Source organism: Parus major, chromosome 5 (assembly GCF_001522545.3).
Source record: "Parus major isolate Abel chromosome 5, Parus_major1.1, whole genome shotgun sequence".
NCBI classification, from domain to species: Eukaryota; Metazoa; Chordata; class Aves; order Passeriformes; family Paridae; genus Parus; species Parus major.
Window position 1 is genome coordinate 59,590,065 of NC_031774.1, and position 12,169 is coordinate 59,602,233.

Here is a 12,169-nt window from a genome sequence, read left to right on the forward strand (position 1 = left end):
GAACATTCCCAGCTCTCCCAGCCTGGCTCCATAGGAAATGGGGCTCCAGCCCATAGAGCATCTCCAAGACTTTCTGTGGACTGCTCCAACAGCTCCATATCCCTGCTGTGCTGAGGACCCCGGAGCTGGAAGCCGTGCTCCAGGTGGAGATGATGGCACTCACCACAAAAACCAGTTTCCCCACGTTTGTCCACGGGAAGTCGTAGAGCAGCTGCTTTTCCTCATCCAGGTTCTGCAAGAAGAGGAGAGGGAGCCATGGCTGAGGATCCTGGTAGGGGCAGGGAGCTGAGCTGAGCCATCACCTTCCTTCTGTCACCTACCTGGAAAATCTGGATGCCCCGTGTTGTCAGCCCCAGAGTCAGGGAGGCCTCCACTTCCCTTTTGTCCTAAGGGGGATAAAATGCTTTAAAATACACAATTTGCAGCATGAAGTTGATAAATCCGCTCCACCTCAGCCCAGGGATCCTCCCACTGTCACCCCCAGTCACCATTCTGTGATTAATGTGCCAAATTAAAAATGGAAATGGACTTTGGGCACAGGCAGAGAGTGACAGGATAAGGGGAAATGCTTTTAAACCAAAAGAGAAGAGATTTAGATCAGATGTGAGGAAGAAATTATCCCCGTGAAGGTGGTGGGGCTGAAGCTGTGGCTGCCCCTGGATCCCTGGAAGTGTCCAAGGCCAGGCTGGAGCACCCTGGGATGGTGGAAGGTGTCCCTGCCCATGGCACAGGGTGGAACTGGACGAGCTTTAAGCTCCTTTCCAACCCAAACCATTCTGAGATCCCATCAAAACACCTCCTGCTCTCCCAGCAAACAAACCCCTTTGTTCCCAGGAGAAAAACCCAGCCTGGATTTCTCAGGGAGGGCATTCCCACAATCAAGATCCCAACAGCCACAGGGCTCACCTTGTACAGCCTGTAGTAGTGCACGGCCACGTCGTCCAGCTTGACGGCCTCCTTGATGTACTTGAGATGGGCTTCCGAGGCCGTCAGGGCAAACTGGTCCTTGTGCATGTTGGGGACGTGCTTCAGGATGTAATCCTTGCCCCTCTTGGCAACCACCTGTTTGGAGGAGGAGAGAAGCTTGTCCAGGGCTGGGAGAGCTCCTGGGAGCGGTGGTTTCAAGGGAAAAGGGTAAATTGGAGCTTTGTTCTAGAGACCTCCAAGCAAAAATAAAATAATGACAGCAGCCAGTGACCTCTTGGCAGTGGGATTTCCCGCTGGGAACTCTGCTCCCTGTGCCCATCCCATGGTGACACCTGTGCTGGGGCAGGGACAGTCACACACGGACTCCCTGCGTGGCCAGCACTCCTCAGTGATGTGTGTGAACAAAGGAGAAGCGGGCAGATTTTGGGACAAAACTGAGAAAAGAGGCTGGGAAGGAGAAGAAAAGGCACCAGGGACAGGTTTGAGCACCTAAAGGGGCTCCAGGAGAGCTGGAGAGGGACTGGGGACAAGGGATGGAGGGACAGGACACAGGGAATGGCTCCCAGTGCCAGAGGGCAGGGATGGATGGGAGATTGGGAATTGGGAATTCCTGGCTGGGAGGGTGGGCAGGCCCTGGCACAGGGTGCCCAGAGAAGCTGTGGCTGCTCCTGGATCCCTGGAAGTGTCCAAGGCCAGGCTGGACAGGGCTTGGAGCAGCCTGGGACAGTGGAAGGTGTCCCTGCCATGGCAGGGGGTGGAACTGGAAGATTTTTAAGACCCTTCCAACCCAAACCATTCTGGGATTCTGCGATTTTCTGCCACCCCCATTCCCAAAGGGCTGCACCTGATGGTGCTGGGGCAATTCCCGCAGAGAATCCCCCAGGAGCATCCCTGCAGCTCACAGGGAATTCCCCACCAGCCCCACACCAAGCCCAACCCTCAGCCTTCCCCATCCCCACAGCTCTCCCAGGTTATTTATAACCAGGATATTTCCCCAGGCAGCCAGAGGGCTCCGAGCACCAACCTCAGAGCAGGGACCACACCAGGATTTCTTACCCAGGCAGGGAAATAGGCCTCGGGCTCAAAGTACTTCCCGTAGTGCTTGTTCCTCTTGAAGTCCCCCAGGTCGGCTTGCAGGGCGAAGGCAGTGAGCAGGAAATAAGCCTCTTCCCTCAGCACACACTGCGAGTGCAGCACCTGCTTCCTCAGGTGCCAGTAGTAGTAGTAGCGAGCTGTCCTGTCACTGTGGGAGGGACAGGGGACACGGGGAGGAGTGAGCAGCCAGGGGACACCCTGGGGATGCCCTCAGGGAGGGGTCACCAAAGGGTTTTGCTCCCTCTTTTCACTGTTTGTTCAAATTCCCGCTCGGCGGCGTGAAGGTGGGAATACCGCTTCACCAGCCAGGGGGGATAAACGCCCTCAAAAAGTTGTGTGCAGGTGCCACTGTGCCCCCAAAGCCCTGGCAATCATTTTATCCCCAAAAACAGCAGCTGCAGCTCCCACCCAGCCCTGTAAATTCAAACCAGGCTGTGCTAAACCCCGAAACACATCATCCCCACACCCCGAATGTCATCGCTGGCTGGGGGCAGTGTCCCCACCTGCCCCTGTGAGAAACCACTCAGCACCCAGCCAGAAACGGCCCATAAAGCTTTTGGGATGTGCTGAGCACCCCAGGGCACCCCGAGGGGGCACCCCGAGCCCAGGAGGTGCCCCTGGAGGTGGCACACCCTACCTGATGAGCCGCCCGTTCTCCACGTAGTACTGCACTCGGAAGTGGATGATCATCGGGGGCCCAAACTGGTCGATCCCCTGGAATGGAGGAGGTTTTCAGGAATGCCGTGGGGATCCCAGCATCACACCCCAGCCCCTCACCTCAGCTCTCTGGGCTCATGTCTGGCACGGCCACGCCACGGCACTGATGGCATTTTTGTCCCTCAGTTAAGAGTTTGGCACCCGTTTTCCCACACAAAATGCTGGAGATGAAGGGGAGTTGGATTTTAAGAAGCAGGTGGCTGGGTGTGACAAGCCCAGCAACACCTCACTGCTGCTCTCCCTCTCCCAGACCATCATCCACCAGCTCTGGAGCCTGGACACCACCCCCCCAGCACTGAAAGAATGAGGAGGAAAAACCCAAATTGATTTTAGAATTCGGAAGAAAGGGCCTCAAAAATTCTGCTGAAGGGTAAGGGAGGAAAAGAAAAATCAGAGGGAAAAAAAAAAACAACCCCAGAGCTCCAGGGATGGAGCTGGGACACACGGTGGCACTTAAGAGTGACGTGATTTTGGCACCAGGGGTGTGATTCTGCACATCCACCCCCCAGCCCCACAGTGCCTAGATGCCCCCCGCCCCACCCCTCGGCAGCATTCCCGGGTCCTGGAAGTGACCTGCGACGGGGACAGAGGTGGCCTTACTGCCGTCAGCTCTCCATGCAAGACCTCACCGCTGACCTTGCTGGCCTCCTTCTTCCACTCCTTGGGGCAGTACTTGTAGAGTTTCTGGGCCAGGTCCATGTACACGTGCTCATTGTCTGGGAGGGACAGAGGTGGCATCAGCATCCCCAGCTGTCCCCCGCCTCCCGCCGTGACCCGTTAGTGGGGGTGGTGGGAACTGGGCTCTCCTCGTCACCAAAAGCGTTCATTTTTACCCTGAAGCCCCTGACTTACTCTGGATGACGCTGAGCCCGAAGAGGTGACAATCCTTCAGCCTCAGGAGGTCACACACCTGCACCAGTAACTCTTGGCACAAAATCTTCACCTGTAAAAAAACCCCCTTGAATGAGCCCCCGCTGCATCTGTGCCTGCCTCAGCTGGGCACGGAGTACCAAACCCCCCAGCAGGACCCTGAGCAGGATGGGGGGTGACAGGATGGGCTGTGGGGCTCAGGGGACCCTGGGGAGTCCCCAAAAGTCTGGGGTGCAGGAGCACAGGGGTGGGATGCTCAAAGGAGCACGGGGCAGCAGCAGGTGGTGGAGGAACCCAGCACTGGGGAGATGTTTTGGGGGCAGAAATCAGAACATTCACAGTCTCATCCCCCAACCTGGACAACTTCCATCATCCCAGACTGCTCCAAAGCCATCCAACCTGGCTTTGGACACTTCCAGGGATCCAGGGCAGCCACAGCTTCTCTGTGCCAGGGCCTCCCCACCCTCACAGGCCATGATTTATTCCTATTATCTAATCTGAATCTTTCCTCTTTAAGTTTAAAACCATTCCCCTGATCATTATCCACCTCTTTCCAAACCTCTCTCCATCTTTCTTACAAGCTCCCTTTAAGTTCTGAAAGGAATTTCAACATTTTCCCGACTCCAAAGCAACATTGGGTGGGGGCAAATTAAAAAAAAACACCAAAAAGTGGGGGAACTTCACATTCAGTGCTCCATCCCCATCAGAGACAAAGCCCCTCCCGTTAATTCCCTGGGCCAGAGGAGGCTGAAGAGCCATCCAGAAGGGATGAGGCTGAAGAACGGGGCTCGTGGGATGTCAAGCAGCGGCAGAGCGTAAAACACCACCGCGACCTTTGGGGGAACAACTCGTGCGTGTTTCCCCGGCGGGGAGAGGCCAGGCAGGCTCCAAAGGGAATCCAGGAGCAAACCCAGGGCGTGCAAACACAGCCCCGGGGGGTGATGGAAATGTCAGCGCTCGGGGGGTTCCTTACGTTGATGATGATGTTGAGGGAGTCGTCGTTGGGGAGGAAGATGCACACGCTGCGCCGGTCCTGCATGACTCTGTTGTTGTGGAAAGGCAGCTTGTTCATCGTGCTCTGGGCAGGGGGCTCGGGGTGGCTGGTGGGGGGCACCTCAGCGGCGGGCCGGGGCGGCCTCGGGCTCCGCGGGTGCCATCCCTGCGGGAAAAAGGGGGGAGTGAACCCTGGGCCACACCCTCAGCTCCACATCTGCATCCCCCATCCCTCCCACCCACCGTGTGTCCCCCAAAACCCCTGAGCGCACCCCAAAGCAGACACTCCTGTGCCGACCCCATGGCTTTTGGCCCAGCCCCAAAAAACCTGAGCCAGCAGTTTGATTTCTCCCAGAAAAACACCAGGAAAGGCTTTTCTGGCGTGATTAAAATAAGTAGAAGTTTCTCCGCTGGGAATAACCCGGTTGGGCCAGCAAGGAGCGGTGCTGGAAGCAGGAGGTTTCCCTGCCAGCCATGGAAACGCAAGGAAATGCTGTGGGGTCCCGTAAGAGGATCCCCACACCCCTTCCAACATCCTTCCCCCCAGTTCTGACTCTTTACTGGGGTGAAATAGAGCAATCCAAGCACTGACAGGGATTTGCAGATTGGAATTGCTCTTCAGAGCCAACAAACCCATCCCAACACTGACCCCAGGAAATTCTCATTTCCGGGGGTGAACGTTCCCAAAGCCCTTTTTACCCCGCCATCCACAAGGACACGAATTCCCACGTGACACCAAGAGGATGGACTTCAAACTCTGACCTAGTTCAGCCCTTTCCTACCCCAGATTTACTCTGGCACCCAGAGCGTCTCCCTCGTCACCAAATATTTGCTTTGGTCTAAATGGAAGCGCCTTTGGCTTCGGAAAACCCGGAATTCGCGATATTTGTGCGGCAGCACGGGGAAAAGTGCCCTGAGGTGACTTTTTGGTGGCGTTTCCTGGGGTTTTGCAGAAGTTGGGGAATCTGGAGGCGATGTTTTCCCATGGCCAGGGCACTCTGGGGCCGCACCACGGAGGTTGTGTCCGCGCAGGGCGGATTCCGTGCGCGGCATCCATGGATTTCAAACACGCATTGCGCCCGTGCATTGCGTGCACACCTAGGGATGGTGCATTGCAGCCATGTATTGCATCCATGTGTTGCATCCCTGCATCCTGGCCATGCATCGCACCTATGCATTGCACCCGTGCATTGTGACAGCCGTGCATTGAGCTGCAACATCATGGCATCCATGCATCTGTGCATTGCAGAAATGCATCCATGCATCTGTGCATTGCAGCACTGCATTGTGGTGCCCATAAATTGTGTTGGAACCTCATGGCATCCATGTGTTGCATCCGTGCAGCACAGATGTGCACCCTGTCCATGCACCTACACCCATGTTGCACACTGTTGCACCCATGCATTGTGGTATCAGTGCATTGAGCTGCAACATCACGGCATCTGTGCATCTGTGCATTGCAGCACTGCATTGTGGGATCCATAAATTGTGTTGGAACCTCATCCATGCATTGCACAGATGTGCAGCACAGACTTGCATCCTGGCCATGCATTGAACCTACACATTGCACCCATGCATTGCGGTTTTTGTGCATTGACTTGGAACCTGATGGCATCCATGCAGTGCATCTGTGCATTGCAGAAATGCATCGTGGCATCTGTGCATTGCAGCACTGCATTGTGGTGTTCATAAATTGTGTTGGAACCTTACAGCATCCATGCATGGCATCCGTGCAGCACAGATGTGCATCCTTGCCCCATGCATTGAACCTACACACTGCACCCATGCATTGTGGCATCCTTGTATTGAACTGGAACCTCACGGCACCCACGCAGTGCATCTGTGCATTGCAGCAGTGCATTGTGGTGTCCATAAATTGTGTTGGAACCTCATGGCATCCATGTGTTGCACCCGTGCAGCACAGATGTGCATCCTGGCCCCATGCACCTACACGTTGCATTGCGTCATCCGTGCATTGAGCTGCACCATCACGGCACCCATGCAGCGCATCTGTGCATTGCAGCAGTGCATTGTGGTGTCCATAAATTGAGTTGGAACGTCACGGCACCCATGCAGTGCCTCCCTGCAGCACGGCTCTGCCCCGTGGCCGGGCCATGGGATCCGTGCTCTGAGGCTGTGCCAGCGCCGCGGCCGGGCCCGGACGTGGCCGATGCTGACGGGACCAGGTTGGTTTCAGGGCTCATTAGAGATCCCAGCGTGCACGGAATGGGGCTGAAGGAATTTGGCAGGGCCCGGCCGCTCCCGGGCACCAGCGTGATGTGACTTGCTGGGCTGGGGAGGGGCCGCGTTCCCGGCAAAGCAGCCGTGTCCCGGGGCTCCTCCAGCAGCCTCCGTGCCCTGCTCCCACCCAGAGGGCTCCTCAAGGCCCAGGGGTGCAGCAAAGCTTCTTCCTGCACTGCAGCCGGCTCAAAATTCCAGCCATGGGCTGAGCTTCTGGAGAACCCATCACCGGGATTCTCTCCCCAGCATGGGCAGGAACACCTTCCGCTATCCCAGGTTGCTCCAAACCCTGTCCAACATGGAAAACTTCCAAGGATGGGGCAGCCACAGCTACCCTGGGCAGCCTGTGCCAGGGCCTCTTCTCCCTCGTAGCCAAGAATTCTTTCCCAATATCCCATCTAACCTTGGCCTCTGCCAGTTTAAACCCATTCCCTGTGTCCTGTCACTCTCTGGAGTCCTGGGGCTGCTCATCCCCACACCAGTCACTGCATTTCCTCCTCCTCCTGCAGCCTGGATTGGTCCCAGAGCACCAGGGATTAAACCACACACGAGCTGGCGTCAGCAGAGCATCAACATCAGAGGGGGAAAAAATCCCAACCCCAAACCGTATATTTTGGTATTTGTACAGAAAACATCCCAGTTCCCGCTGCTGAACGGCAGAATTCCTTCAGCCCACCACACAGAGACGGTCCCCACGGAGATTCCCTCAGTTCCAGGTGCTTCCCAGGGACTCTTCCAGCCCTGGGAGCTGCAGGGATTCACTGAAGGGACACACAAAGCCCTTTCCAGGGTGCTGTGCCTGCAGCAGCCCCGGCCAGACGCCGGCAAATTCTTTCCAAGCATCTGCAGCTCGTTCCGACAATGTCGGCTTTGATTCCCTGGGACCCCGCGCCGCTGCCCCCGCCGAGCCACCACTGCTCCAGAGGGAGTCTGGAGAGGAGGCACAAACATGGAAGCATGGAATGGTTTGGGTTGGAAAGATCGAGCCCAACCTTCCCGGCTCCGAGCTGGAAAGATCCTGGATTGGAGGGAGAGCCCCCCTGGATTGCCCCACAGCAGAGGGGGTGACACAGATCACCCCACACTCCAAGCAGGAACCTCCACTCCGGGCAGTCTTCCAAAGGGTTTTCCATCCCAAGTCAGATAAAACACTGGGAATGAGGACTCAGGCATGGATCAGCAGAGTGAGGAGATCCAGATCTTCCAGCCACGTTTTCCCTGCTATGGGGAAACGAGCATTAAAACTCCACTGGGAACTGCTCGTGACTCCAGAGCCGTGCCGAGAAAATTCCTTGATCCGCTGTGTTTTCCAGGCTCAGGCTGCTGGAATATTGTCTCCCTCGCTGGCGCCGATGCCATGGGATAAATCCCATCGCAAAGCTCCGCTGCAATGAAAACATCCTGCAAAAAACCTGGGAAAAGCAGCCGGGGCTGGTGCTGCTGACTCGGCGAGGGATTTGTTCATCCCGGGGTCCTGCAAACACATCCGAGGGCAGGCAGAGCCTGGGATTGGTTCAGATGGAGGTGCTGGAGCAGGCTTTCATCAGAAATAGAAATTTGGATGTAATTCCAGGGTGAGGAGTGAACATTGCTTGAACTTGCTGGCTGAGGTGGGGTTTTCTTCCAGATTCCGTGCACGTGAAGCGAGGCTGGGTGGATGTGCAGCGTTGTTCCCTCTCCATGGATTTCAATGGATTTCAATGGATTTCAATGGATTTAGGAGGTGGCAGAGTCTCCATCCTGGTGGGTTTGGGTCAGCTTTGTCCTTCTGTGGTACCCACTAGACATGCCAGTGCCCTCCATTCAACCCAGCCACGACCCAGAGCATCCAGGCAGATCCTGCCCATTTCTCCATCAACCAAACCCATCCCTCCTTGCCAAAAAAGCCATCCCTGTCAGACATCTCCATCCCAGGAGGAATTTAACAGCCATGTGGCTGTGGCACTCGGGGACACGGGTTATTGGTGGCCTCGGCAGTGCTGGGGGAACGGTTGGTTACAATCCTAGAGTTCTTTCCCAACCTAAATAACTCCAAGATTCCCTGATTCTAACCCACCTCCAGGCTTTTGTTCCAGCCCTCCTGAAGCACCCCGGGGGCGAGGGAAGGGATCCAGCCCAGGACCCACACGTAGGCAGGGGCCATCCCGCAGCCAGAGGCTGCCCAGAGCGCGGGGCGAGACGGGAAGATGAATTCACGGGGCAGGAATTTCTTGTTTTGAAGAGTCTGGAGTGGGTCTCACCCCACATCACAGGCACAGGTATGCACAGAGCTGTTATTACAAGTTTTAGGGCCGTCCCTTAATGCAGCTTCTCCGAACCCAAAAGCCAGATTAATTCCTGCTTGCGGTTGCCCCGTAATTAAAATCGTCTCCAATTCTTCGTGAACTCAACAGTTTCCTCCTAATGAAGAGAGGCAGATGAAAGAGACCTTCACTGGGAAAAAGGACTCGGTTATAAATATTCCATTACTTCATCCGCCACAAAAGCTATTTGGATGCTGGAAACTCAGCCTGGGCAGCCAGGGGCCGGCCCCCACCAGCCCCAGCAGATGCCCCCGAGTGCTGGGGGTATCCAAAAAGGCTCTCCAAGGAAAATTCCTCCAGGAGCTCGCCTGTCTCCACCTCTTCAACGTTCTCCCTCATCCTCCTCTCCCTTGGCTACTGCAGTGGGACAACAGCAATGGGCAGGGCCACGTGGATCATCCTAAAAACGGGATGATGTCCCCTCCTGCTCGGGATGAGCCCCATGGGATGTCACATTCCATGGGGAGCACAGGCAGCTCAGGAAACTGCTCCCCTGCCTGTCTTGTCATGCACAGAGCAGAATCCAGCCTGGAAGCGCTGATTTTCCGCCCAACCCACAGCAGAGCCACCCCAGGCCTCTTCATTCCCTGACTTTGCAGCACTAAAATATAAATAAAGCGTCCCAGCCTCCGCCAGGATGGACACAGAGATGGATTTCTCCTGGCAAGGGCTCCAGGGAGGGGAGGGACAACGCCTGCTCTTCCTCTTCCCTGCCCTGCTTCCATCAGATTTCCCTCTGGGAAACTTTGCCTGGGCCTTTGGGATTAGAACAATATCGAGGCTGGCTTGGAGAGGGTTGTGCTCAGGGCAGCCCAGCTCTCCCATCCAGCTCCAGAGCCTGTCCCATGGCGCTCCCAGGCATTTTAGGAACCATCCCCCAGCACCTCCCAGAGCTCTGATCCCACTCCCAGGATGACAGGCATCGCTCCCAAGGCTGCACACGGATGTGGAGCACTGCCTTTGCTCCCCTCCCCGTGGGCAGGCTGCAGCCCACACCAACAGCAGCTGCCATAAATCCCTTGGGATTTGGCTGCGGGATCCCTGGACCACAAAGCAGCCCCAAGGCCCAGAGTCACCATCCTGAATCCCTGCGCCACAGAAAGCACAGCCCTGAGTCTCCAAACCACGGAGCTCCCTATTTAGAAATTAAAGCCGTATTTTAAACTTAATTAACAATGTAATATTATATAATTAATAATGTCACGTAAATATGAATATTAATAATATGCAAAGATTGATATTTACATTATTTTCTATAATAACACAGCCCCAAGATGCTCTGGCCCTGGGCAAACCCTTCCTTCCCAGTAGGAGGCACTTTTGGGGAGCCCCATTCCCAATATCCCGCTCACAGGCACACTCCTCCACATGGGATTGGTGCCCAAACCCATTCCCACTCTGGGAAATGTGCACAGCCTGCTGCACACGGAGCGGGGGAAAAAATAGGATTCAAAATGCTCTGCAGACACACAAGAACCCAAAAACCAGCTCCATTTTATGCCAAAATATTCAAATCCATGCCTGGACTATCCGGAGCTCCTGCTGCCCTCTGTGGCGTCCTCGCCTCCAGCTCCAAATCCAACAAAACAAAGCCAAACCAAGTTCCTGATTTTTTTAATCCTGGGGCGGGCAGAGGGAGATTTGTCTTCCCTCAGCAGCGCCGCTCTCCAGTTTTCCAGCTGGGAAAGCTCCTCAGCCACGCCACAGCCTCCATCAACTTCCCTGCCCCGGCCACAATCGGGGAAAGATTTTTGGGAAAAATATCCTAAACCCACTTTTCAGTCAAAGGGGGGGAAAAAAAAGCAGCATAAAACTCAATTAAGGAGCAGAGAGATATTTTAACCAGCGCCATGGTTTGTATACTCCATCTGGAGTCCAAAGGCTGCCGGGTTTTTTTTTTAGCAGGAGGGAACTGACATCATCTTAATTTCAAATTCCCATTTATTTTTACATCTGGTCTGAATTAATCTTTCTCAGCGTCCTGACTTTCATGTAATGGAATAATTGCTTACAGACTCGGGGTTTAAAGAGCCTGAATAAACCCAGTTTAAAAAAAAACAAAAACAAAAAACCCTTTAAAAACCGATAGTAAAAATCCAGTACCTAGAACCAAACTCCAATATGCCTTCGGGATTGGGAATTTTAAACGGAACATCTCTTTCAGGCAAGAGAGCTCGAATTAATCCCAGCTCTATCCAAGATTCGGAGAGGGAGAGCGAGCCCTGTGGAAAAACACCAACACAAACCAGCCCAGAATTAGGCAGAGCAGCAAAGCTCCATCAGCGCCACGCGGAAGCATCTCTGGAAAAGCAGAGTTTGGCTTAGAGGGAAAAACATCCTGATGGCCAGAAAGGCGCTGGCCATGAGCAGGAAGAGGATGAAGCGGGAATGGGAGACGGCAGAGAAGGTGGCGGGGGAGGGCAGGGGCATGGCAGGGTCGGGATGTGCCTCACTCCCACGGGCAAGGACGCAGCAACACCAAGGATGGTCCTGGGAAAGCTCAGCCCAAATTTCCCCGCTGCCACGAGGGCGCCGGGGCAGATAAAGCCCGGCTTAGGAGCTGCACGGATTTCTCCTCGCCGCTTCCAGAACGTGGCAGGGATGCGCATTCCCGCTGGGAAAGGCGGAGCACCCCGAGCACCTCCAGGGGTGCGGGGCAGCCGTGGGTGAGGGCAGCCCGGGGGTCCCACAGGTGAGCCAGGAGCAGGAGGATCCAGGGATGAGAGGAGCGCAGGTACGGGAACCAAGAGATGATGGGAGCCATGGCTGAGGGCACCTGTGGGTCACCAGGACCCACAAAAGAGCTGTCACAGAGGACCCAGGGGTGAGGGGACCCGCTGGGGATGAGGACATTCGGGTGAGCGTGGCCCAGGGACAAGGGGACCCCATGGGGGGCAGTAAACCGGGAATGAGGGGACCCACGGATGATGGCACCTGTGGGTGAGTGTGACCTGACATCAAGGGCTCCCATGGGAGAGGGGACACGGTGGCCCACGGCTGAGCGAGACCCATGACCCAGGGGC

The 12,169-nt window shown here is 55.6% G+C and overlaps 1 protein-coding gene across 1 annotated transcript in view; it reads right to left on the bottom strand.

Annotated features, from left to right (window-relative positions):
* FRMD6 (FERM domain containing 6) overlaps positions 1–12,163 on the bottom strand; it is a 17,232-nt gene extending 5,069 nt beyond the window's left edge. The window contains 9 exon segments of the mRNA XM_015632204.3: positions 160–232; positions 321–386; positions 907–1,062; positions 1,984–2,170; positions 2,660–2,736; positions 3,376–3,455; positions 3,592–3,682; positions 4,583–4,768; positions 11,250–12,163. Of these exon segments, the coding sequence (XP_015487690.1) occupies positions 160–232; positions 321–386; positions 907–1,062; positions 1,984–2,170; positions 2,660–2,736; positions 3,376–3,455; positions 3,592–3,682; positions 4,583–4,681 (829 nt within the window). The 5' untranslated portion in view covers positions 4,682–4,768; positions 11,250–12,163.
* Positions 12,164–12,169: the final 6 nt, after the last annotated feature.